We start from the raw sequence: 26213 nt of genomic DNA, 5'->3' as shown, positions 1-26213 counted from the left end.
ATTATTCTATCTGTCAATGACTGTTGCTGATACCACAGTCATGACAAATCATAAGACTGAACCACACCTGATAGAGGCCGCGCGACCGTCTAACATGTCTGGTGCTGGAATCCTCAACAGACATGGACCTCAAGATTCCTCACTGATCTTACAGAATGAGTTAATCTATCTCTAATTTCCACAACAGAAGAACGAGCGGTACTGATCAGATACCTCTCCCTGTCTGTCATCAAAATCAAAGACCTCATCCTGTCCTCCATGATGAATCTATATTCTCTCTACTACTATCTGTTCTCCTATTTTAACCCTATTCGTACTATCATTGACAGCCCTCTCCATCCGTAACATAACCCCTGAGTCCTTCTTGCTAACCCCCTTTAATTTCAGAACAGTTGTTGTCGATGCCATACTCCCTACATCGTATCATTAATCCCTTCCAAAGTTACCATTAAAGTAGTTGATTTAGTTGCTGTATCAACCCTAATTACTTCTAGTGCAAAGGTTCCCATTATCCTCGGTGTATTATCTACTGTTGGAGTGACGGTAATCTACTCTTCCTGAACTCCTTTGGTGACTGTGGAGGCCACAAACCTTAACTCTTCCATTATAAGCGTTACTTTATGAATTACATAGCCCTTTAACCAATAATTCCTAACCGGAACAACTTCTAATGCTTGCACTAGATAAGTATACAAATATTCTCCCTGACCTTTCTCTGTAACGTTACGCAACATAAGTGAACAGTCACTCCTAACCCTCTTCTAAACTATACCTCCTTTTACTCCTGGTCCTGATAACAATACTTATTCTCCATAATTATCTCTCCATATGGGAGAAACGTCCCCATCCTAAACCCTAATAAGTATTTTTCCCCCTAAAATTGGTGCTGTATTGGTTCCCTTATAATCAAATGCGATATATTTATGGCTTTAATAACTGTCCATGTTGAAAGAGTTAAATTGCTTCTCCCTGTTGTTCTAATAGACTGAAGTGTTAATGTCCTTATTTACTCCTAGTTTTCCCCTAAGACTTTGAACTCTTTACTTGTACTTCCATCTATCACCACTAGTGTCACTTTTTCCCCAAATCTCAGTCCTATCTCTAAATCCCTGACTTTCAAACTTTTGATTACACAAAATACCCCTATAATTACCTTGATCTTCCTACTCTACAGTGTCCTTAACCATTGTTCTCTCTCTTACTACTAACTTTGAAACTTGGCTTACTGTCTTAGAGTCCCTTCAACCTAGCCTACCCCTAACTTATTTTAATCTAATCCTTTCTCTCATAACATTTAAAACCTTTTCCCCTGATTTTCACAAAATCCCTTACCACCAAATTTTTGGAATATGTGATTGGGAAAGTTCCCCACCTGCTTCTGACTCATTACACACAGACTTGGCAAACGTCTAAACACCTTTTAGCCTAGCCTGAAATCTCTTAGTGTAAGAATGTAACCCAGAATAAACAGTCACCCCTTTTAACTTTTCAGACAGATTGTCTTAATAGACAGTCTAGTGTACATCTTATTGTACAATTCCATTCAAACCATGCATCTCTTCCCAACACTGCCATAACAGCATCTTCTAATATTAGTACCTTAAGAGTAATTAACTGTTTTACTACCTCAAATCCCTATCCTAATTAGTTATCAATTAGTGAGATGTTTAACCTCTTTAGGCTGAACACAGATAAGTTTTTACACTATTCACCATTATTTCTCATAGTCCTCTGGTCGGTGGTTTCAACTGTTAGCTATTTTCTCTTCTTCTCTAATCAATTCTCTCAGCGAACATAACCCCTTCGTCTCTTCTAGGCACTAACAGGTGATCTTGAATTGCCCCTGTATCTTCCTTAAAAATGTTCTCTGTTCTTCCTCCTCCTCCAATTCTGTGTCTGTCCAGAAACTGGCGGTCGATATGGAACATCTGATCCCCCCTTGGCTGGTATAATTGCATTTGATATTGTTCAGTTGAAGCTGTAACCGTGATTGTTGATTTGGTTCACCCTGATTCTTCATCACACAAGCTTCTCTTCTCCACCAGTTGTATGATTGACTTCTCAGAGTTTCTTCGTCCTGTTCTTTGTTGTTGACATATCAGGATTCTTCAAAAGCTTATATTTTAAGTTCTGTCCTCCAAATATCGTCTTCCATCATCTTCTTGCTTTTCTTCAGCATCTTTGCCTCAATGTATTCTTCTTCTCCTCCAATTCTTGGGATTAAAAATGTTCTCCGCAGGTTTTCTCCTTGTCTCTTCTGTATCTTCAGCGTCTCGAGCTGTTCCTCTAGCTCCCTTACCTCTCCCAAAGTCGTCTCTTCCTCCAGGCCTGATACGCCTCGGTCTATATCTCCTATTTCTTCTTTGCCAGTCATTGGAGGATAAAATCCTCTTGAACATAAAACACCTTTAATCTCCAAATCTTCATCGCTTTCTTCCTCAGAACTCGAATCTCTGGTCTCCTTCGTTTCTCTCTTGCCAACTTCCTTCTGATCACAGAGTCATATCCACCCATGCATAACCTCTTCATCATCACTCATCTTCTTTAACTTCCCAGACATCTCGGTTTTTCTTCCTTCTGGAGTTTTGGATTCATCTTTATCGTTGTTTCTGCTTGTATTCATCTTCATCTCTGATGCCATAATCACCCTGCTGGATGATGTCTTTCTGCTGAATCCGTATGTGAGAAAGGTGTACTAACATCTGCCATTAGTCTCTCCTAACACTACCTTAGTTAAATAATTACTATTTTAGTCAATTTTCCCCTATATCAACCCTTTTAAATTCCTTTATTGTGAACTATGTTATTCTAGACTGTATAGCCTAAGGCTTACCCCCTTAAATTATTAATATAACCCTAACAACTCCAAATAAATCCAAATAAAAATCACGAATAATTAAAACCAATTTTTATTCCTATATCCTATATCCCATTAGTGTTGGCTATCTTACCCCAACCCATCAAATGCAAGTAAATGAAGTTAGTCAACTTCAAAGCAATCCCCCAAAAACAAAGCCTCTAACCCTTCAATACTACCATTCCCATAACCCCTTGCTCTATCAGATAAGTTATCTTAAATTTACAGAACAATCCTCAATCCATCCTTGATTCCCAACACATCTGTAATCAAACCCCAGTGATACACAGAGCTTCCAAAATGCAATTTTTAATGAAATTGTATTTGCCAAGCCTATGTGAAATCGTCATAACATCACATATTTTGTTAGGATGATTTTGTGTACTAGCCTGATCTGATCCTCTCGTCTGCCTCGTCACACCTTGTCACGTGACGCACACGTCAGCCACACGTTAACCCCTTCTCTCTCCTGTCGTATCGTAGCGCTCCACTCATATGACAGGAAAAAACAGAGACACAGAATCACATTTTAGTAGTTAATGCCATCACTGAGTATTTCCAACCATTCAATATTCATTCGTTCTACATTATTCACTCTAAGACTAAACTCAGAATTAAATAGATCGCTCAAAAACATTTTTTTTTATTTTAATCCGTTATTTAATTATTTAATTAAATTTATTATAATCCGCTACCATATATCTAATTTATAAATTCAATAGGTTACAAAACAAGTTTCATCTTTAACCAATCGCAGTTTAAACCAGAATCATCATGTTAAAATTTCTCCTCTGTCTGTCTATTTTCCCTCTTGCAGGGTAACGCCAAATGGGACCTATGACCTGTACCCACCATTTTGTTTTGTAGGCTTAGCCCAACCTCATTTCGTAGTTTTTAGCCCCGTAAAATCAACACGTGTCTTAATCTTGTGTCATAAACTCCCCCTTTCTGTAGGGTAGTATCGCAAAATTAAACGCATGCGCACAACCATTCAAAAATCCCTTCTCACCGTGGAAGGAAGATTTTCTATTCTCTCTCCCCAAACAGACAGAATAACAGCCCAGCTGTAACTTCCCTTTTCCCCTTATAGTCAAACAACATTTAACAGCGCTCACAAAACATATAACCTGACTTAAACACAGAGACACATTTAAGAGACTTTAATCCATCGCAATGGAATCTCTAAGGATACGTTAGCATGTAGCACACAACACAATTAGCCTTAGCCTTAGCCACGATGTACCATGTAGCATGGAACACACTCCCATTTAGCCGACATTAGCATTAGCCTCTAGCTAACTGCGGCTTACTACACAATCCCCCACCCTGCACTGGCCTAATTATTTTAAACCTATTTCTCCTACCGTTTTTGTTGCCGAGAATGAATGACAATTACACCGAGAAATCAGACCTAATCAAACACCCCGTCGAATGAGAGTCAAATCCGGATCACAATCAGATAAATTCCACCAACCCGAGTTCTCTTCAAAAACTCACCGAATATACCTTCTAACGTACACACGGGTTTGCCAGCCCATTATCTAAAATGGCCCCCTCGGGGTCTTCAAGCGGTCCAGTGCCCTAAAGAATGCGCATATCTGAATTTACCAACCATTGTCACCCGTTACCAATGACATATAACCTTATCATTGCTCATAGTTACCAATGAAATATAAATGTCTCCTACCGTTTTCCTAAATTTGTCATTGCCCATAGTTACCAATGAAATATAAATTTATGCTCTAAATCCTAATTGCCATCCGTTACCAATGAAATATAAACTTATCACTCTAAATTATCATTGTCTATAGTTACCAATGAAATAACATTTTAGCAGACTCCAGTCGACCAGCAACAACGCCACCGAGGCCAGGTCGAAATGGAACATCTCTTCAGTGTACACAAGTCATATCCAATCTAACAAACTCCGAAGCGGTAAGAACACTCACCCTTTTTCCGGCCATGCTTCAGAGAGAGTTAGGCCGGCGGTTGACTGAAACAAGGAAGAGACGCAAACCCAGCCCCACGTTGGGCGCCATTATGTCGTATATGATGAATGGTGGTCATTATTGCTGTCAACAAAAGGAGTCTGCTCATACTGAACATTGATCATAAGGTTTATTCAGATCACAAGCTTCAGCATGGGTGACAGACTCGCGAGGTCTGGAGAGCAGTGTCCTCCCATTCTAGGGGCTGCTCTGGGGTTTATTGTCTAAAACCCTTCTTATATAGACAATACCAAAATAAGGGTTACCCCCTCTTCTGGCCAATCACCAGTCTCCCCTCGGGCGTCACCCTCCAAGCGGCACATTTCAAATAACATCATAAAACATCCCCCCTCTGGCCTGAACAACCAACATTCTTTCAGTTCCATCTAAAAACCTTTAACACCATCATATTGTCAATACACTACAATATCCTCCAAACACCGGCACAGGTGCCAATATATGGCTTCTCGGGCATTATCACTTAAATATGAGTAATGGGCATTCCCCTTTATGTATCTATGCCAGGGCTGGCCAACCCTGTTCCTGGAGAGCTATTCCTTCCTTCCTGTAGGTTTTCGTTTCAACCCCAGTTGTAACTAAACTGATTCAGTTAATCAACCAGCTAATTATTAGAATCAGGTGTACTAGATTAGGGTTGGAGTGAAAACCTACAGGACAGTAGCTAGCCAGACAGTTTTAGAGGAATGATTCCATAAATTTTTTCAAATTAACTGCCAATATGCCAACATTTCATTCAAACAATGCAGTCAATCCACAGCCATACACTGGCTCAAATCAGTTGATGATAGGACTTAGACAAGTTGTAAATGCAACAAGTTCTGATATTGTATGATATAATAGCACTCACAGCTTTCCAAGAAAACAAAATCTGATACATCTATGGTCTGTTTCCATATATTTTAGAGGCTATTTCTACAGAACATTTGTATAAAGCCTGTATTAAATGTATATGTAGTAGACTCTTTATATGCCCGCTTATAATGGTCTTTGTATGTGTCCAAAATGGTGCCCTCTCACCTAATTAGTGCACTACTTTTGACCAGAGCCCTATGGGCCCTGGTCAGCGAAATAGTACCCTATCCCCTAGTGCACTACTTTTGACCAGACAAGTAGAATAACAGTATACCACACACAAATATACCAGGGAAGAATATACAGTGGAGAAAAAAAGTATTTAGTCAGCCACCAATTGTGCAAGTTCTCCCACTTAAAAAGATGAGAGAGGCCTGTAATTTTCATCATAGGTACACGTCAACTATGACAGACAAAATGAGAAAAATAAATCCAGAAAATCACATTGTAGGATTTTTTATTAATTTATTTGCAAATTATGGTGGAAAATAAGTATTTGGTCAATAACAAAAGTTTCTCAATACTTTGTTATATACCCTTTGTTGGCAATGACACAGGTCAAATGTTTTCTGTAAGTCTTCACAAGGTTTTCACACACTGTTGCTGGTATTTTGGCCCATTCCTCCATGCAGATCTCCTCTAGAGCAGTGATGTTTTGGGGCTGTCGCTGGGCAACACGGACTTTCAACTCCCTCCAAAGATTTTCTATGGGGTTGAGATCTGGAGACTGGCTAGGCCACTCCAGGACCTTGAATGCTTCTTACGAAGCCACTCCTTCGTTGCCCGGGCGGTGTTTGGGATCATTGTCATGCTGAAAGACCCAGCCACGTTTCATCTTCAATGCCCTTGCTGATGGAAGGAGGTTTTCACTCAAAATCTCACGATACATGGCCCCATTCATTCTTTCCTTTACACGGATCAGTCGTCCTGGTCCCTTTGCAGAAAAACAGCCCCAAAGCATGATGTTTCCACCCCCATGCTTCACAGTAGGTATGGTAATTATTTGGGTGCAACACAGCATTTTTTGTCCTCCAAACACGACGATTTGAGTTTTTACCAAAAAGTTCTATTTTGGTTTCATCTGACCATATGACATTCTCCCAATCCTCTTCTGGATCATCCAAATGCACTCTAGCAAACTTCAGACGGGCCTGGACATGTACTGGCTTAAGCAGGGGGACACGTCTGCACTGCAGGAGAGTGTGTTACTGGTGGCGTAGTGTGTTACTGATGGTAGGCTTTGTTACTTTGGTCCCAGCTCTCTGCAGGTCATTCACTAGGTCCCCCCGTGTGGTTCTGGGATTTTTGCTCACCGTTCTTGTGATCATTTTGACCCCACGGGGTGAGATCTTGCGTGGAGCCCCAGATCGAGGGAGATTATCAGTGGTCTTGTATGTCTTCCATTTCCTAATAATTGCTCCCACAGTTGATTTCTTCAAACCAAGCTGCTTACCTATTGCAGATTCAGTCTTCCCAGCCTGGTGCAGGTCTACAATTTTGTTTCTGGTGTCCTTTGACAGCTCTTTGGTCTTGGCCATAGTGGAGTTTGGAGTGTGACTGTTTGAGGTTGTGGACAGGTGTCTTTTATACTGATAACAAGTTCAAACAGGTGCCATTAATACATGTAACGAGTGGAGGACAGAGGAGCCTCTTAAAGAAGAAGTTACAGGTCTGTGAGAGACAGAAATCTTGCTTGTTTGTAGGTGACCAAATACTTATTTTCCACCATAATTTGCAAATAAATTCATAAAAAATTCTACAATGTGATTTTCTGGAGAAAAAAATTCTCAATTTGTCTGTCATAGATGACGTGTACCTATGATGAAAATTACAGGCCTCTCTCATCTTTTTAAGTGGGAGAACTTGCACAATTGGTGGCTGACTAAATATATTTTTCCCCCACTGTACCTGACACAGTAATGAATCACATAAATGAGAGAAATCGGACAAAAAGTGACACACTTGACTGCTTTAATTTTGACTTAAAAGCCACAAACAAATCCTAGGCCTATATCAAGTTTAGTCAAAAACAAATTAACTAGTTAAAGATAATTTCTTCAGTCACCCTATTTATTTATAAAATAAAACTATCGTATCCATCTCTTGTAGGTTATACTTCCAGTGGGAACAGTGCAGCTATGATTTTGATTTCACAATGCAACCATCCTGTATGTTCTCATACAAATCTTGCATAAAGAAAAAAAACATTTATTTCAATCCACTTATTTCAATCTACTGTGCCACGACCAAACACCATACAAAAAAATCTCCATTCACTAGCAATATTGACCTTACTCACTCCGCAGCCATTGTTCATTGACCAAGGTTAATTTTTTTATGTTCAATTTTATAGGGTATACATATTCGATTACATGTTGTATAGGCCAACGTTTGATTTGGGACACTCAGAAGAACTTGGATAGAGCATTGTCATGTGCTCTGATTTGAACAGACACAACCGTTTTATTAGCTACCACACTAGCCATCTATGGTAGAACATTCATCTGTTAACAAGGTCTAGAGAACCTTCTTTTCACTTATAGTTGAAATGTAAATTACTATAAATTATTATAAAAACGGTAGACAACACCATGGGGGGAAAAAACACAGCTTATCTATCCTACATCATGTCTAATTTAATATCAACAGTATTGATATAAAGGAATAACAAACAATATACTTCTTATGCAATAACATGGGTCAAATTAACAACCCACTCCCCTGGCACACACACACTCCTCCCCACACCCACCCACACACACTCCTCCCCACACCCACACTCCTCCCCCCCACACACACACACTCCTCCCTGCCCACGCAACCACCCACCCACACACACATTCCTCCCCGCCCACATTATATATCGTTCTCCATGTGAATCCTCTGGTGCCTCTTGAGGTTGCACTTCTGTGTGAAGCGTTTGCCGCAGTCCGAGCAGCTGTAGGGTCTCTCCCCAGTGTGAACGCGCCTGTGGGCCTTCAGGTTGCTCAGCTTGGTGAAGCTCCGGCCACACAGGGCGCAGACGAACGGCCTCTCCCCTGTGTGGGTCTGCTCGTGGGCCTTCAGGCTGCTGGGATGGGGGAAGACCTTACCACACACTGGGCAGCGGAGGGCCATCCTCCCAGGGTGGTGATGCTGGTGGTGGTTGTTCCCTTGTTGTTGGGTTGGGGTTTGGGAGGGAGTGAGCCCTCCCTGGGCGGTGCCCCTGTTGTACATGATGTAGCCGCCCCGCTTGGCAGCGTCCCTATATACTCTCATGCGCGGCAGAGCTTGAGGGCTGGGCTTATATTTGGAAGGAATCCTGTAGTTTAGAGAGCTGAAGACATGAGAGCCTGATGATGAGGAAGAGGAGACAGAGGCCCCCGCTGTGCTGGGATTGGCTGGGGGAGCTAAATCTCTAGCTTGCTGCTTTGCCTCTGCAGATTCAGAGGACGACAGAGGCTCTCTTACCAGTCGCAGGTTCGACTGAGCTCGTCTGTGAACGTCAGTATCTGTGTCTAATATCCTATGGCTTATCCACACCGGTGAGGCTCTACTCCTTGTTCCGTCACCGTCATTGCTGGGTCCTCTGCTCTGGTTCTGAGATGGTCCTGCTGGTCTGGGTGTCTGGGTGACATGTTGGGCCTCTGGGTCCGCAGAGAGAAACCCAATAGAGTCTCCTGTACTCTGACCGAGTGTGTGTGAGTCCCGCTGCTCCTCTGTGTAGGTGTGAGCTGCAGACGGCTGTATGTCCACCTTCATTCTCCACGGCTCCATGTCCTCCTCCCCTTCCTCCTCCTCCTTAACACTGCCTACCAGCGAAGGACTGGGAGCTGGAGGAGTGGGAGGAGTTGGTTTAGCTGCTACCTGTGACGACTCCACTGTTTCCTGTCCACAGCTTCTCCACCTGACCTCTGGCTCCTCCTCCTGCTTCAGGTCACACCCACTCAGCAGAAGCACACCTGGGGAGACAGGTGACAACCAGTGAAACTACAGGGCCATGTTCAGTAAGAACACTTTGTAGAACGTTGCAGATAGAAATGACTAAATGACTTGAACTGACGTGATTCCTAATTCTATATACCATAGAGGTATGTTTGTTCTATATCATATATTTCTATCTGAACGCTGGCCAACATTGTGTCCTGCTGAACCAGGCCCAGGAGAGACATTCAACTAGTGTGCCGTTGTATTCATTAGTGGCACACCGTAGCAAAACAGAAGTTGTAGTTCATGGCATGGCTCTCTGCTGCCCTACTAAAAAAGAATTAACTACAACTTCCGTTTGAAAACTAAATGGAACTCGAGAGCTTTTACCTTATGTCACAGAGCGTTTGGAGTAAACGGACGGTGTGCCACTAATGAAAGCACTACCAATGAGACAACAGCATAACACACACCCCCTGAACTCAAAGTATCATGTCTCAATAGGCTAATTAGTTATATTGCGGTGGTTTGGACCAACCTTAGGCTGGGAAAGAACAGTGGTAGATGAGCATAGCTATTTATAAACTGTCATAGAGAGAACTAACTCATTTTGGAGACACCTACACAGTCACCATTTAACCCTTGGTTATACCTAAAAGTATTTTATGACTCAAAGGAAGCCCCCACTTACTGTCCTGCATTCCTGGAGGTCTGTCGTCTGTTTCCTCATTGTAGACATCTGTCCTGCCACAGTCTGCACACCTGGCCATCTGGCTGCCATTCTTCAGCTGACTCTCTGCCTGCTGCAGCAGCGTCCGCAGAGACTCCACTTCCTGGTGGCTCCGTGTCACTTCCTGTTGACCACGTCTTACCTCCTCCAGGAAGCCGTCCTCCACCAGTCTGGTGATCTCATACATGGCTGACTTTAGGACCGTCTCCATGACTCCCGAGAGCTGGGCCTGGAAGGTGAGGACGAGATTCTCCGACATACTGCTTGTGTGTGTCTTTTTCACAGATCAATTCACAGTGGGATCTGCACCAAGCATCTGTCTTTGTGGGAGCAAGTCAGGACTGTGTTTGTGTGTGATCCTAAAGTGAATCTCTTCAAAGAGCCCTATTATTCAGAATAAGTGGGTAGAAATATGCCATGTCCATCACTGACTCATCACTGATCTGTTTCTCTGACCAATAAGAGTGACAGCTCCTCCAGCTAGCTAGCTAACTAACAACCAAGTGGTGAAGACCGTCCAGCGTAGAAGAGTGCAACAAACGTTCAATAAAACGGTCACATCGTAAAATTCGACAAGGTAACAGACAACGTATCAGACAAAGATGGGTTCGTATCCAACTTGCTAAAAAAAATTGCTAGCTAACATACTACTGGAACTAGCCTTGTTACAAGTCAATAATGGGATATTTTGCAACATAAAGTACTAGTGATTAAAAACGTTATTACCAAAAGGCTGACTTTACTTCATGAACATGGGGTAGTTGTTTCCAGATATTCGTTTTAATTGAAGAAATAGAAAACACATGCTAATCGAGGACAGATTCCGGAAATGCGATTGTTTTCAATCGCAAGTCACCCTTCTGCTCTACGGTGGCCCTGTGTGATCAACGTGCGCACGGTAAGGGAACGTTTCAAGAAACGCGTTAATAGTACAAGTGAAACCTTTCGTTTGCGCCAAATTCTACATATGTGAGGTAGAGAATTACTTCACTTCGTCTATCTATGGTGAAAATATAGTTGTAAGCAAAACAAAATGTTAAAAACATATTTACCAAAGGAATTAAAGAGATTATCCGGTACTTTTGTACACTTTTTATCCAGAAGTTCTGAAAGTAGCCCTCAAGAGCCAAAAGTGGTCCCCGATAATTGCGTACTACATCACATATGTGCATATATAGGTCACCATGTCATTGCTTTCCTTCTCTCTCGCTCTGCTGTGAGTGCATCTTGCTAGCTGTTTGAGTAATGGTAGGGGGACTGAAGCTCATTGGCTAAACTCGAATTGCTAGCTGGCTGGCACACGTAGGGAGAAACGTAGGTAAAATGCTTCCATAAAAACAGTCACTTTCAAACTAGGGATTTCGTGTCTAATTCAAGTAAGACAGTAATTCCGATAATAGATTTTGCATATATGAACTACAGATGGACACATCCAGCCCAAAGCGGGAGGTTTTTAAAAATACTTAGTAGTCGCCAAAGTTCAGTAGCATGTCTTTAAGGAATGATCTATTCACTGACTACATGGGGAGCCAAATATTTATTGTACAAAAAATACAATTATGACAATTCAGGTAAAATGTTTATTTCCATTAAGGTAACATAATATATTATATACAGGAATAACATGTATGGTTACAGTATGGTTAGTGACTGGGGGAGAAGGCAAGCTGGATGAACAGAAAATATGAGACTATGTTGCATTCATGACAGATCGGAACTAGGAAACTCAGAAATGTACGACTTGGAACTCGTTGTAGAAAGATGATACCTGAGTTTCCCACTTGGAAAGTATAAAAATCAACCAATAGGAAGCTCTACGCAAATAACTTAATTTTAACTCAGAGGTTCCCAGTTTCTGACCTGTCATGAATGCAGTATTATTCTAATGTTTGGTAGGTTGGCATGATCATTATGACAGACAATTCATAGACAGTCCATAATCTAAGGAATACATTCTTATTCAACACAGTTAGATTTCCAACAGTTCATTTTTTCAATGTCCTTATTAATAAACAATTGATCACAAAAACATTTTATCTCAATGTCAAATAAAATAATAATAAACCAAGCTATCCTAAGATGAATGCACTAATAGTAAGTCACTCTGGATAAAAGCATCTGGTAAATGACTAAAATGTCAAATAAAACATTTAAATAAATCAGTTCAGGAGATCCAGCCTGTGTTTGCGCTGGTGCAACTTCAAATGGTCCAGTCGTTTGAAGCGGAGTCCACACACAGCGCAGCAGTACGGTCTCTCCCCGGTGTGGATGCGCAGGTGCACTTTCAAAATGTCCGCCCGAGTGAAACTCTTGTCACACATAGTGCAGCGGTGGGGTTTCTCCTGCGTGTGAATGCGCTGATGCAGCTTGAGGTTCCAGAGCCGACTGAACTTGTTCCCACAGATGGAGCAGCAGTAGGGCTTGTCAGTCGTCTGGCTGCACTTGTGCCTCTTCAGGTCGGAGAAGGAGGTGAAGCCCTTGCCACAGTGGCTGCAGAGGTGGAGTCCCTCGGCCTGGTGGACACGCTGGTGGACCTTGAGGTTGCAGGCCTGGGTGAAGGTTTTACCACACTGGGTGCAGGAGTACGGAGGCCCAGACCCTGACCCTGTACTCGACCCTCTCCCTGTTTTGTGTGTTTGCTTGTGGGCCTTGAGGGAGCCAGAGTCTGGGAAGGTCATGGTGCACTGATTGCAGGCGTGACGTCTCCCCCCTCCTCCCCCTCTTCCTGTTAACTGCTCTTGTGAACGATCTCTGAGATTTAGAGAGTGTCCAAAGTTGTCAGCGGCACCATACAGGCTCTCTGTGTTGTTGTTGTGGGCTGAGCTTCCAGAGTGGATGGAGGTTAGCCCCCTGTGGTCAGCTCTGTTACCCGACTCTGGGACACCGTGTTCGGGGTACAAGACACTGGAGTCCTGCAGGTAACCCTCTTCGTTGATCAACAGGCAGTTCAGGTCTCCCACCTCCGGATGGGGAGACCGCGTTGGCGAGCCCACCCGCTCCCTCCGGCTCCGATGGGGGCCAGGCATGTGGGAGCGATGGTGATGGTCTCCCCCCTCAGACCCCCCCAGGTTCACCTGGAAGTGACTCACATAGGTCAGCGCCCCCAGACGAGACGGAGAACCAGGAAGCCTATCTAGCCCTTCCATGTCTAGAATATGGTCGCCACCACCATCACCGCCGTAACCAGACTTCTCAAAGCTGCCCCCCAGTTCCTCCATGCTGTAACGAGGGCGGTAGAGAGGGTCAGTGGGGTCCCCTGGGTCTCCCTCTGGGCCCGGTGGTTCAGGCCCCTGGTCTAGACCGGATCCCCAGTCATCCTGGCACTGCTGCAGCTCCTGCTCACTGAAACTCTTACTGGGCCCCGAGACGTCCGAACCATCGGCCCCTGAAAACACACGGGACATGAGGCATTAGAATCATTCATATTTAAGACATTACAATTACTAGAAACTTTAGTAGAGTAACTGTAATGCTAAATGTGTATTTACAGTTTCCAAATGACTTGCCATGTGTAATAATGAATACATTTGGAATGACACAGCATACTATAAGTTACTCTTCTTATCATTCTCATAAACCTAAAGGTAGGCTATTAAAGGTAGGCTATTGTCTGTGTTTTGTTTGTTGTAAAATCCTCAACTCACCGTCCAGGCAGAACTCCCATCTCTCCTGTAGCTCAGTGTTGTGGAGAGCCTCCTCTTTCAGCAGGCTATCCAGCTTCTGACCTCCGACCTCTGTGGACTGGAAGAGGAAATGAATGAGTCAATTCTGACTAAATGATGGATAAACTTACAGTAACTGAATAGAGCTGACATGATGGTTCCCTATTCAGAACTCTCCTTAGGGACCCCAAGACATCTCACAATGTTGCTGTAGCCCTGAACTAGCATACCTTGATGATTCGTTGACAAGTTGAATCAGGTGTGCTAGTTCTGGAACAGTTCAAATATGAGGAGAGGTTTGAAAGAGGCTGCCCTATTCTTAGTGACAGACTATCTGTTCTAATATGTTCTTTAAAATATATTTCTAACTGAACGTTCTGTAACACTGCACCCTCCACAGTTGTTTAGTCCCTTAGATACCTCAGAGGTTCTCCTAGGACTGGTGGCCTCTGCCTCCTCCAGATCATGGAAGCCTGTTTCCCCGGCCACGCCCCCACAGCTGGTCCACTCCTCCCCTGGTACCTTCTCCTGCTTCAGGCCACTCCCCGTCTCCGCACCTGGCCACAGGTAAACAAAAATAACATTTTATTTGAAGTTAAAGGAAAGGCTAAAGTAACATTGTGGATGATGGAGTCTCCTCACATCAGTGCAGATGAAGGAAAGGAAGCATCTTATTAAGATGACACCACCCATGACTTCAACTCTTTTCTTAAACCAATACTCATTGATCACCAACGTATGGAAGGTACACATTACAGCAGCCCCACATCAGAGTGATTCCTCCATATGGTCATTTCCATGTAAAAGGAACCATGAGCACCAATATGTGAAGTTAATAGGAGCATATGAAATTGGCTGTCAAATGAAAGGTAAGTCTATATTTTTAGGAATGCATAGATACATTTTTCAACCAAATTAGGCCTAAGTAATGGCTTTGATTTATGGTCAAAAAGGGGTCTTAGAAAACATTTAACAGAAAAAGTCTTATAAGGTATTAGAAACACATCAAAACATAATAATGTTGAAGTAAAGACCCCTGCGAACTAATAAACACATATTTAGTTTTGGAGAAATTATTTGCCTTCTGTAAGAAACATTGCCTTGGCCTCCCGAGTGGCACAGCGGTCTAAGGCACTGCATCGCAGTGCTTGAGGCGTCACTACAGATCCGAGTTCGATCCCGGGCTGTGTCGCAGCCGGCCGCGACCGGGAGACCCAAGAGGCGACGCACAATTGGCCCAGCGTCGTCCGGGTTAGGGGAGGGTTTGGCCGGCCGGGATGTCCTTGTCCCATCGTGCTTTAGTGACTCCTGTGGCGGGCGGGCCGGCCGGGCACATGCACGCCAGTTGTACGGTGTTTCCTAGGACACATTGGTGCGGCTGGCTTCCGGGTTAAGTGAGCAGTGTGTCAAGAAGCAGTGCGGCTTGGCAGGGTCGTGTTTCGGAGGACGCATGGCTCTCGACCTTCACCTCTCCCGAGTCCGTATCGGAATTGCAGCGATGGGACAAGACTGTAACTATCAATTGGATAGCACGAAATTGGGGAGAAAAAGGGGTAACAATAATAATAATAAAATATTACATTGCTTTGTAATTCAGTAACCAAAAACCCATATATCTTTAAGATATTTTCTAATTTCTGACAGAAGTAACAAGTAAAGGTAGACCTAGCAATTAGTTGTAGTGTTTTTACTGATATACATTTGTTTCTGAATTATTAAGTGATTAAAACTCGTAATTCTGTTACCAAATCAGTATGACTTATACTCCAATTGAATTGGCTACATTGGGAAATCATAATAGTCACAAAGCACAGTTGGGTAACCTGCTACTGTCCTCCCTTCCACTGGCATACTCTGTGTGTGTGTCTCTCTCTCTCTCTCTCTCTCTCTCTCTCTCTCTCTCTCTCTCTCTCTCTCTCTCTCTCTCTCTCTCTCTCTCTCTCTCTCTCTCTCTCTCTCTCTCTCTCTCTCTCTCTCTCTCTCTCTCTCTCTCTCTCTCTCTCCCCTCTCTCTCTCTCTCTCTCTCTCTCTCTCTCTCTCTCTCTCTCTCTCTCTCTCTCTCTCTCTCTCTCTCTCTCTCTCTCTCTCTCTCTCTCTCTCTCTCTCTCTCTCTCTCTCTCTCTCTCTCTCTCTCTCTCTCTCTCTCTCTCTCTCTCTCTCTCTCTCTCTCTCTCTCTCTCTCTCTCTCTCTCTCTCGTCAAATGTGGTTTTGTTTGGGGGTGGAGCTCATTAGAATAATAGCCAGTGTGTAGAATAATACCATATATATACACACACAATGGATGATATTGTATATGTCTACCTTTGTGTTCCTATTCAGGATACATCCCCATGAAGAGCATGACTTTCATATCCATCATTATGCATTTCTGTTTAGTTCAGATCAGCGACCCATTATGTAATTCCGTTACCGTAATTCTGTTATCGGGTGTAAATCCATTTAACTTACTGTAGTTCAATAACCAATATATACTGTATACAGTGCCTTCAGAAAGTATTCACACCCCTTGACTTTTTCCACATTTTGTTGTGTTGCAGCCTGAACAGATTAAATATAGTTTTTTTTGTCACTGGCCTACACACAATACCCCATAATGTTAAAGTGAAATTATGTTTTTCGAAATGTTTACAAATTAATACAAAATGAAATGCTGAAATGTCTTGAGTCAATAAGTATTCAACCCCTTCGCCTAAATAAGTTCTGGAGTACAAATGTGCTTAACAAGTCACATAAGAAGTTGCATGGACTCACTCTGCGTGCAATAATAGTGTTAACATTCTTTTTTAAATGACTACCTCCTCTCCATACCCCACACATAAAATTATCTGTAAGATCCCTCAGTCGAGCAGTGAATTTCAAACACAGATTCAACCACAAAGACCAGGGAGGTTTTCCAATGCCTCACAAAGGAGAGCACCTATTGATAGATGGGTAAAAAATAAACAAAGCAGACATTGAATATCCCGTGGAGCATGGTGAAGTAATTAATTACACTTTGGATTACACATGTGTCCTTCCTAACCTAGTTGCCTGAGAGGAAGGAAACCGCTCAGGGAATTCACCATGAGGCCAATGGTGACTTTAAAACAGTTACAGAGTGTAATGGCTGTGTTAGGAGAAAACTGAGGATGGATCAATAACATTGGGGTTACTCCACAATACTAACCTAATTGACAGAGTGAAAAGAAGGAAGCCTGTACAGAATACAAATATTCTAAAACATGCATCCTGTTTGCAACAAGACACTGTACAGAATAAATATATTCCAAAACATGCATCCTGTTTGCAACAAGGCATTAAAGTAATGCTGCAAAAGAAATTGGCAAAGCAATTCACTTTTTGTCCTGAATACAAAGTGTTATGTTTGTGGCAAATCCAATACAACACATTACTGAGTACCACTCTCCATATTTTCAAGCATAGTGGCATCATGCTATGGGTATACTTGTAATTGTTAAGGACTGGGGAGTTTTTCAGGATAAAAACTAAAACAGAGCTAAGCACAGGCAAAATCCTAGAAGATCCTAGAAGAAAATCTGGTTCAGTCTGCTTTCCACCAGACACTGGGAGATGAATTCACCTTTCATTAGGACAATAACCTAAAACACAAGGCCAAATAAACACTAGAGTTTATTTGGCTCTTATTTGGCTTCTTGTTTACCAAGAAGACAGTGAATGTCCCTGTGGCCGAGTTACAGTTTTGATTTAAATCTACTTGAAAATCTTATATACACCTGAAAATGATTGTCTAGCAATGATCAACAACCAATTTGACAGAGCTTGAAGTACCATTTTAAATAATAATGGGCAAATGTTGCACAATCCAGGTGTGGAAAGCTCTTAGAGGCTTACCCAGAAAGACTCACAGCTGTAATCGCTGCCAAAGGTGCTTCTACAAAGTATTGACTCAGGGGTGTGACTGCTTATGTAAATGTGATATTTCTGTATTTGCAACCATTTTGTCATTATGGGGTATTGTGTGTAGATGGGTGAGAAAAATATAAATTTAATCAATTTTGATTAATTCAGGCTGTAACACAGCAAAATGTGGAATCAGTCAAGGGCTATGAATATTTCCTGAAGGCACTGTCTTGAGATTTCTCTCTCGCTTCACCTGTCTGTGAGGTTCCAGAGCTTCTCTCCTCGGCTTCTTCGTCAGTTCTCCCACAGTCCGCACACTTCCCCGTACGGCCTCCCTCTCTGTCCCTCTCCCTGCGTCTGTTCTCTGACCACAGCAGCCGCTTCTTCAGTGACTCGACCTGCTCCCGGCTACGGGACACCTCCTTCAGGAAGCTATCCTCCACCAGCCTGGTGATCTCGTACATGGCAGCCTTGAATACCGTCTCCATGACTCCGGAGAGCTGAGACTGGAAGGTTACGATGGCTTCAGACATCATGGCAAACTGTCTATGAGTAGCTAGCTACAGTTAAGAGTTCGTAACGTGTAGCTACTTTTGTTTAAGTGGGTCAGTGTTACGATCCAGTCTTGCAAAAGGCTAGGAACAGTTAGCTAACGTTAGCAGGCTAGCAAAGCTAGCTGCTGTTGGAAGTTGTCTCTCTCGATGACGGTCGTAATAACACTTTTAATCATTTCGAGATTTAAATTGTATCATTTACTGTATATGAGGCTATTCGAATAAATATAAATGCCAGAGGTATTGAGAGAAAGCAAGGTTGGGGTAGTTAGCTAACTAGCTAAAGAGCCAACACAAAAAGCACCCACAAAATCAATAGGACTTCCGGAAACAAACCTACGGATCAGGTAGTGGGACAATCTACATTGGAACGCTCCTTACTGGAGAGAAAATATGACATTTATTTTAACAAAACCTTTGTATGTTCTCACGTTTACTGTAAATAAGGTTCAAAATATAATTAGGCGATTATTATAAAATTCGGATACTGATTAGTAGACTATTTATTGTGTAAATTATTTACAGGAAATCTACACGGAAGCGATTTATCCCGCCCACCAGACCGTGCGTTATCTGGAAAAAACGACCAAACACCATGCTCATCAAGTGATTTCAGCCTTTCGGTAATAACGATTTTAATCAATAATACCTTATGTTGCAAAATATCCCTTTATTGACTAGTAACACGGCTAGTAGTAGCATGTTAGCTAGCTAGCTATTTTTCTTGAGCAAGCTGGATACAACCCCAGCTTGGTGTGACAACTGTTACCTTGTGAACCTTGCAATTTGACCATTTTATTGAACCTTTGTTGCACTCTTCTACGCTGGACTGTCTTCGCCACTTGGTTGTTAGCTAGCTGGGAGGAGATGTCACTCTTATTGGACAGAGAAACAAATCAGCGATGTGTCAGTGATGGACATGGCATATTTCTACCCACTGTGAATAATAGGGCTCTCTGAAGAGATTCACTTTAGGATCACACACAAACACAGTCCTGACTTGCTCCCACAAGCACAGATGCTTGATGCAGATCCCACTGTGAAATGATCTGTGAAAAAGACACACACGCAAGCAGTATGTCGGAGACCCTTGTCCTCACATTCCGGACCCAGCTCTCGGGAGTCATGGAGACGGTCCTGAAGTCAGCCATATACGAGATCACCAGGCTGGTGGAGGACGGCTTCCTGGAGGAGGTGTCCAGGAGCCGAGAGCAGGTCGAGTCGCTGAAGAAGAGGCTGCAGTGGTCGGAGAACAGACGAAGGGAGACGGACAGAGAGGGAGACCGGAGGGGGAAATGTGCAGACTGTGGGAGAGCTGATGAGGAAGGTGAAGAGAGAAGCTCTGGAACCTCACAGACAGGTGAGGAGAGAGAGAGAGACATCTAAAGACAATATGGAGGAATCACTCTGAAGTGTGGCTGATGTAATGTGTACCTTCCATACTTTGGTGATCAGACAGTATTGGTTTAAGAAAGGAGTTATGGGTGGTATCTCAATAAGTGGCCTCCTTTCCTTCATCTGCACTGATGCGAGGAGACTCCATTATCCACAATGTTATTTTAGCCATTTATTTTACTTCAAATAAAATATTATCTTTGTTTACCTGTGGCTAGGTGCGGAGAGAGGGCGTGGCCTGAAGCAGGAGAAGGTACCAGGGGAGGAGTGGAGCAGCTGTGGGGGCGTGGCCGGGGAAACAGCCTTTCATGATCTGGAGGAGGCAGAGGCCACCAGTCCTAGGAGAACCTCTGAGGTATCTAGGGGACTAAACACCTGTGGAGGGTGGAGGGTGCAGTATTACAGAACGTTCAGGTATAAATATATTTGAAAGAACATATTAGAACAGATAGTCTGTCAGGAAGAATAGGGCAGACTCTTTCAAACCTCTCCTCATATTTGAACCATTCCAGAACTAGCTCACCTGATTCAACTTGTCAACGAATCAACAAGCTCTTCACTACTTTAATCAGGTATGCTAGTTCAGGGCTATGACAAAGTTGTGAGATGTCTTGGGGTCCCAGAGGAGAGTTCTGAATAGAGAACCATCATGTCTGCTCTATTCAGTTACTGTAAGTTTATCCATCGTTTCGTCAGAATCGACTCATTCATTTGCTCTTCCAGTCCACAGAGGTCGCAGGTCAGAAGCTGGACAGTCTGCTGAAAGAGGAGCCTCTCCACAACACTGAGCTACAGGAGAAATGGGAGTTCTGCCTGGACGGTGAGTTGAGGAGTTTACAACAAACATAACACAGACAATAGCCTACCTTTAATAGCCTACCTTTAGGTTTATGAGAATGATAAGAAGAGTAACTTATAGTATGCTGTGTCATTCCAAATGTATTCATTATTACACATGGCAAGTCATCTGGAAACTGTAAATACACATTTAGCATTACAGTTACTCTACTAAAGTTTCTAGTAATTCTAATGTCTTAAATATGAATGCTTCTAATGCCTCATGTCCCCTGTGTTTTCAGGGGCCAATGGTTCGGACGTCTCAGGGCCCAGTAAGAGTTTCAGTGAGCAGGAGCTGCAGCAGTGCCAGGATGACTGGGGACCTGGTCTAGACCAGGGGCCTGAACCACCGGGCCCAGAGGGAGACCCAGGGGACCCCACTGACCCTCTCTACCGCCCTCGTTACAGCATGGAGGAACTGGGGGGCGGCTTTGAGAAGTCTGGTTACGGCGGTGGTGGTGATGGAGGCCATCGTCTAGACTTGGAAGGGCTGGATAGGCTTCCTGGTTCTCCGTCTCGTCTGGGGAGGCTGAGCTATGGAGCAGTGGGTCACTACCAGGTGAACCTAGGGGGGTCTGAGGGGGGAGACCATCACCATCGCTCCCACATGCCTGGCCCCGATCGGAGCCGGAGGGACCGTGTGGGGTCGCCAACGCGGTCCCCCCACCCGGAGGTGGGAGACCTGAACTGCCTGTTGATCAACGAGGAGGGGTACCTGCAGGACTCCAGTGTCTTGTCCCCCGAACATGGTGTCCCAGAGTCGGGTAACAGAGCCGGCCACAGGGGTCTAACCTCCATCCACTCTGGAAGCTCAGCCCACAACAACAACACAGAGAGCCTGTATGGTGCCGCTGACGACTTTGGACACTCTCTAAACCTCAGAGATTGTTCACAAGAGCAATTAACAGGAGGTGGAGGAACGGGAGGAGGGGGGAAGCGTCACGCCTGTAATCAGTGCACCTTGACCTTCCCAGACTCTGGCTCCCTCGAGGCCCACAAGCAAACACACAAAACTGGTAGAGGGTCTGGGCCTCCATACTCCTGCACCCAGTGTGGTAAAACCTTCATCCAGGCCTGCAACCTCAAGGTCCACCAGCGTGTCCACCAGGCCGAGGGACTCCACCTCTGCAGACACTGTGGCAAGGGCTTCACCTCCTTCTCCGACCTGAAGAGGCACAAGTGCAGCCAGACGACAGACAAGCCCTACTGCTGCTCCATCTGTGGGAACAAATTCAGTCGGCTCTGGAACCTCAAGCTGCACAGGCGCATTCACACGCAGGAGAAACCCCACCGCTGCACTATGTGTGACAAGAGCTTCGCTCGGGCGGACAATTTGAAGGTGCACCAGCGCACCCACACTGGGGAGAGACCGTACTGCTGTGCTGTGTGTGGACTCAGCTTCAAACAACTGAACCATCTGAAGTGGCACCATCGCAAACATAGGGTGGATCTCCTGGCCTGAGCAGTGGTCTAGAAAACTATTTTTTTGATAAATTGTTCATTAATAAGGACACTGAAAATATGAACTGTTGGAAATCTATCAATGTGTTGAATAAGAATTAATGTCTTACATTATGGACTGTCTATGAATTGTCTGTCATAATGATCATCCCAACCTACCAAACATTTGAATGATGGGGCATTCATGTGCTCTTTGGAAGTCGGAAGTCTGACATGATTGTGTTCAAGTGGATTTGAAGCCCCGGACCAATTCTTTAACCAATTATATTTTTGTTAGCTTGATTGCCTGCTAATGATGCTAATAATAAAGTTAGCTAGTTTTCTTAACATTGACAATATGGTCAAACTAGCTAGATTATCCACATTGATAAGTTTGTAATTGTCAAAAAATGATTTGTTGTCATGTTTTGGTTGAAAGGGTGAAAGGTCAGTGGTGAAACGTCACACCTCGGCAACAACAAAAAAATCAATTTCCCACTTCTAATAAGGATTTAGAGAGTTGTTCAAGTGAAACTTCCCAGTCCAGCCCAGATTTTTACATACAAATAAAACAAAATAAAACACATTTTAAAGCAACTAGTTTAAACCCGCAGAACATAAAAACCAAGACGTGAGACGTGAACACAGTACACCTACATTTAAACTTGTTTTTAGGCTTCTAATTTTCCTAATAAATATAATTAAAAACAAATTACGACAAATAACCAGAATGTATGTTTTAAATACAATTATTCAAGTCTCAATTCAAATTCCCTTTGCTCAGGAATGCCAAGGTAACCTGTCTAAATGACTATCGCCCTGTAGTACTCACATCTGTAGCCATAAAATGCTTTGAAAGGCTGGTCATGGTTCACATCAACACCATCATCCCAGACACCCTGGACCCACTCCAATTCGCATACAGCCCCAACAGATCCACAGATGATGCAATCTCTATTGCACTCCACACTGTGCTTTCACTCTTGGAGGAAAGGAACACCTACAGTACATGAGAATGCTGTTCATGGGCTACAGCTCAGCTTTCAACACCATAGTGCCCTCCATGCTCATCACTAAGCTAAGGACCCTGGGACTGAACCTTGGACTGAACACCTCCCTCTGCAACTAGATCCTAGACTTCGTCACGGGACACCCCCAGGTGGTGAGGGTAGGCAACAACACATCCTCCACGCTGACTTTCAACACAGGGGCCCCTCAGGGGTGCGTGCTTAGTTCCCTCCTTTACTCCCTGTTCACCCAAGATGTGTGGCCTCACACGACTCCAACACCATCATTAACTTTGCTGACGACACAACGGTTGTAGGCCTGATCAGCTTATAGGGAGGAGGTCAGAGACCTGGCAGTGTGGTGCCAGGACAACAACCTCTCCCTCAACTTGGGCAAGACAAAGGAGCTGATTGTAGACTACAGGAAACGGAGGGCCGAGCACGCCCCCATTCACATTGATGGGGCTGTAGTGGAGCGGGTCGAGAGCTTCAAGTTCCTCGGTGTCCACATCACTAAGGATCTATCATGGTCCAAACACACCAACACAATCAACACAAAAAGTTCTACAGCTGCACCATTGAGAGCATCTTGACTGGCTGCATCACCGCTTGGTATGGCAACTGATTTGGAATCCAACCGCAAGGCGCTACAGAGGGTAGTGCGGATGGCCCAGTACATCACTGGGGCAGAGCTCCCTGACATCCAGGACCTCTATACCAGGCGGTGTCAGAGAAAGGCCCTAAACATTGTCAAAGACTCCAGCCACCCAAGCGTGGCAAGCGGTACCGATGCATCAAGTCTGGAACCAACAGGACCCTGAACAGCTTCTACCCCCAAGCCATAGGATTGTTAAATAGTTAGTGCGGGTAGCTATTTGGTTAACTATTTAACTATCTACATTGACCCTTTTTGCACTAACTTTTTTTACTGATCACATATGCTGCTGCTACGGTTTACCATCTGTCACTTTATTCCTAGTTATATGTACATATATACCTCAATTATCTCGTACCCCTGCACTTCAACTCGGTACTGGTACCCCGTGTATATAGCCAAGTTATCATTACTCATTGTGTATTTATTATTACTTTTATTAATATGTGTTTTACTTTTCTATTATTTGTCTATTTTCTTTCTCTCTGCATTGTTGGGAACGGCCCATAAGTCAGCATTTCACTGTTAGTCTACACCTTTTGTTTACGAAGCATGTGACGAATAAAATTTGATTTGATTATGAATTCAACATTTTTCTTGTCTTTTCTTTTTTACACTTTGCGACATCATTCTCTCGCAGCATAATTCTTCCAAACAACAAAAGCGAACCCAAATGTTTACACAACAAAAGCTTAACATTTTAGTCATTTTGAAGAAGCTCTTATCCAGAGTGACTTACAGGAGCAATTAGGGTTAAGTGTCTTGCTCAAGGGCACAGACAGACTTTTCACCTAGTCAGCTCTGGGATTCGAACCAGCAACCTTTCAGTTACTGGCCCAATGCGTTTAACTGTATGAACACAAACTCACTTCCTTGACGGGCAGCTCTGCTCTGCCAAGCGCAAGAAGTGTGAATGCCCTGACTTCTACAGAGGTCATATCGCAGTAAATGCTGTATGGCCACTGCAGACGTCTGATTGACCATACAGAGCCCTTAAGGAGCTTGATTTGGCCTCCACATATCTCCAGATCGCATTTTCGGATCAAGCATACATCAGCTTTTAGGGTTGGCTAATGCTAATAAGCTATCGTTAGCGCTCAGCATCCTTAAGCTATTGGGTGTCAGTCAGAGTTATTTAACAGTATATTTAGTGAATGGGCAAGCTAAATATGTTGATATAAGTCATGATATTAGGAAAAGTGTGTATTTCCAGCTAGTGTATTTTATGGGTTTTGTTTCTGTAGCTAGTTTGGCTGGCTAGTTCGGGAGCTACTGGCTGGCTAGCTAGCTGAGACCGAGGAAGAGAACGTTTTTCTGACTGAAGCACATATCTTCTGACAGTGACACAGTGCCCCCCTGTGGACTGAAGCTGAACCTTACTACAACATAGAGTATTTAACCCCTGTTTAAAATTAGCAATGTTGAGGTGGTATAACTGACTAAATGAAATGAATCAGTCTTATAACCTGTTCCATTCTACAAGCAAACATGATTGGCTCATGTCTGTTATTTTCATATATTCCATATTAAAAAAAAAAAAAAAAACTTGTGAGATTATTTTATTGAGCTTTTATTTGTATTACAATTTTTATTCAATTAGCTACATACTTGTTCTTTTGTTGTTGCATTGTCGAGATTGCATTGTCGAGAGGTTAACCTGCAAGTAAGCATTTCATTGCACTGTGTACTCCATGTGTATATGACAAATAAACTTGCTATGCGGATGACACAACTACTTTTCTCCTTCCCCCTTCTGACACCCAGGTGGCGACACGCATCTCCGCGTGCTTGGCAGATATCTCAGCTTGGATGTTGGCCCACCACCTCAAGCTCAACCTTGACAAGACGGAACTGCTCTTCCTCCCGAGGAAGGCCTGCCTGCTCAAAGACCTCTCCATCACAGTTGACAACTCCACAGTGTCGCCCTCCCAGAGTGTAAAGAACCTTGGCGTGACCCTGGACACCACCCTGTCGTTCTCTGCCAACATCAAAGCAGTGACCCGCTCATGCAGGTTAATGCTCTACAACATCCGTAGAGTACGACCCTACCTCACACAGGAAGCGGTGCAGGTCCTAATCCAGGCACTTGTCCTCTCCCGTCTGGACTACTGCAACTCGCTGTTGGCTGGGCTCCACGCTTGTGCCATCAAACCATTGCAACTTATCCAGAACGCTGCAGCCCACCTGGTTTTCAACCTTCTCTCATGTCACCCCGCTCCTCCGCACACTCCAATGGCTTCCAGTCGAAGCTAGCATCCACTACAAGACCATGGTGCTTACCTACGGAACAGCAAGAGGAACTGCCCCTCCCGACCTTCAGGCTATGCTGGCAGCACACAAGTAATCATCAATTCAGAGTGCAGCTGCACGCAACCCAATTGTAATGCCCGTGGTAAATTTGGGTTGACTTTGGATATCCCTATGAGGCTAGTTAGGGACAATCGGTA

The 26213-nt window shown here is 43.7% G+C and overlaps 3 protein-coding genes across 4 annotated transcripts; 1 reads left to right on the top strand and 2 right to left on the bottom strand.

The window, feature by feature from the left end:
* Nucleotides 1–8544: 8544 nt before the first annotated feature.
* LOC121560338 (gastrula zinc finger protein 5-1) lies at nucleotides 8545–11211 on the bottom strand. 2 transcript variants are annotated; one of them, XM_041873350.2, is made up of 3 exons: nucleotides 11081–11211; nucleotides 10316–10583; nucleotides 8545–9659 (listed from the first exon to the last, which is right to left on the bottom strand). In XM_041873350.2, the coding sequence occupies exons 2-3, from the start codon at nucleotides 10563–10565 to the stop codon at nucleotides 8575–8577; spliced, it is 1335 nt and encodes a 444-aa protein (XP_041729284.1). In that variant the 5' UTR covers nucleotides 10566–10583; nucleotides 11081–11211; the 3' UTR covers nucleotides 8545–8574. The 2 variants fall into 2 exon arrangements, with proteins under 2 accessions (XP_041729284.1, XP_041729283.1); XM_041873349.2 differs by having other exon boundaries at nucleotides 10316–11211.
* A 709-nt stretch (nucleotides 11212–11920) lies between these two features.
* Nucleotides 11921–18773, bottom strand: LOC121560335 (GDNF-inducible zinc finger protein 1-like). The gene is made up of 4 exons (XM_041873346.2): nucleotides 18132–18773; nucleotides 14437–14573; nucleotides 13999–14095; nucleotides 11921–13739 (listed from the first exon to the last, which is right to left on the bottom strand). Exons 1-4 carry the CDS (start codon nucleotides 18412–18414, stop codon nucleotides 12514–12516), a joined length of 1743 nt encoding a protein of 580 aa, XP_041729280.1. The 5' UTR covers nucleotides 18415–18773; the 3' UTR covers nucleotides 11921–12513.
* A 94-nt stretch (nucleotides 18774–18867) lies between these two features.
* On the top strand, nucleotides 18868–22452 carry LOC121560334 (zinc finger protein 205). Its single transcript, XM_045217545.1, has 4 exons — nucleotides 18868–19792; nucleotides 20046–20182; nucleotides 20551–20647; nucleotides 20907–22452. The coding sequence occupies exons 1-4, from the start codon at nucleotides 19477–19479 to the stop codon at nucleotides 22124–22126; spliced, it is 1770 nt and encodes a 589-aa protein (XP_045073480.1). The 5' UTR covers nucleotides 18868–19476; the 3' UTR covers nucleotides 22127–22452.
* The last annotated feature ends 3761 nt before the right edge of the window (nucleotides 22453–26213 follow it).

The sequence above is a fragment of the Coregonus clupeaformis genome, unplaced genomic scaffold (genome assembly GCF_020615455.1).
Source record: "Coregonus clupeaformis isolate EN_2021a unplaced genomic scaffold, ASM2061545v1 scaf1104, whole genome shotgun sequence".
NCBI lineage: Eukaryota > Metazoa > Chordata > Actinopteri > Salmoniformes > Salmonidae > Coregonus > Coregonus clupeaformis.
Note: the sequence above shows the minus strand (reverse complement) of the source record. Positions and strands in the feature narration are given on the sequence as shown.

What these genes read in the sequence shown, in the direction of transcription:
- LOC121560338 (XM_041873349.2), bottom strand. Translation starts at nt 10,613, where the DNA reads ATGTCGGAGAATCTCGTCCTCACCTTCCAGGCCCAGCTCTCGGGAGTC. An exon ending in ACCTCCAGGAATGCAGGACA is followed by an intron (nt 9,660 to 10,315) that starts GTAAGTGGGGGC and finishes CTGTCTCCCCAG; the next exon opens with GTGTGCTTCTGCTGAGTGGG.
- LOC121560335 (XM_041873346.2), bottom strand. Translation starts at nt 18,414, where the DNA reads ATGATGTCTGAAGCCATCGTAACCTTCCAGTCTCAGCTCTCCGGAGTC. An exon ending in CTCTGGAACCTCACAGACAG is followed by an intron (nt 14,574 to 18,131) that starts GTGAAGCGAGAG and finishes ACCTGTGGCCAG; the next exon opens with GTGCGGAGACGGGGAGTGGC. An exon ending in ATGGGAGTTCTGCCTGGACG is followed by an intron (nt 13,740 to 13,998) that starts GTGAGTTGAGGA and finishes GTGTGTTTTCAG; the next exon opens with GGGCCGATGGTTCGGACGTC.
- LOC121560334 (XM_045217545.1), top strand. Translation starts at nt 19,477, where the DNA reads ATGATCTGTGAAAAAGACACACACGCAAGCAGTATGTCGGAGACCCTT. An exon ending in GTCCTAGGAGAACCTCTGAG is followed by an intron (nt 20,183 to 20,550) that starts GTATCTAGGGGA and finishes TTGCTCTTCCAG; the next exon opens with TCCACAGAGGTCGCAGGTCA. An exon ending in ATGGGAGTTCTGCCTGGACG is followed by an intron (nt 20,648 to 20,906) that starts GTGAGTTGAGGA and finishes CTGTGTTTTCAG; the next exon opens with GGGCCAATGGTTCGGACGTC.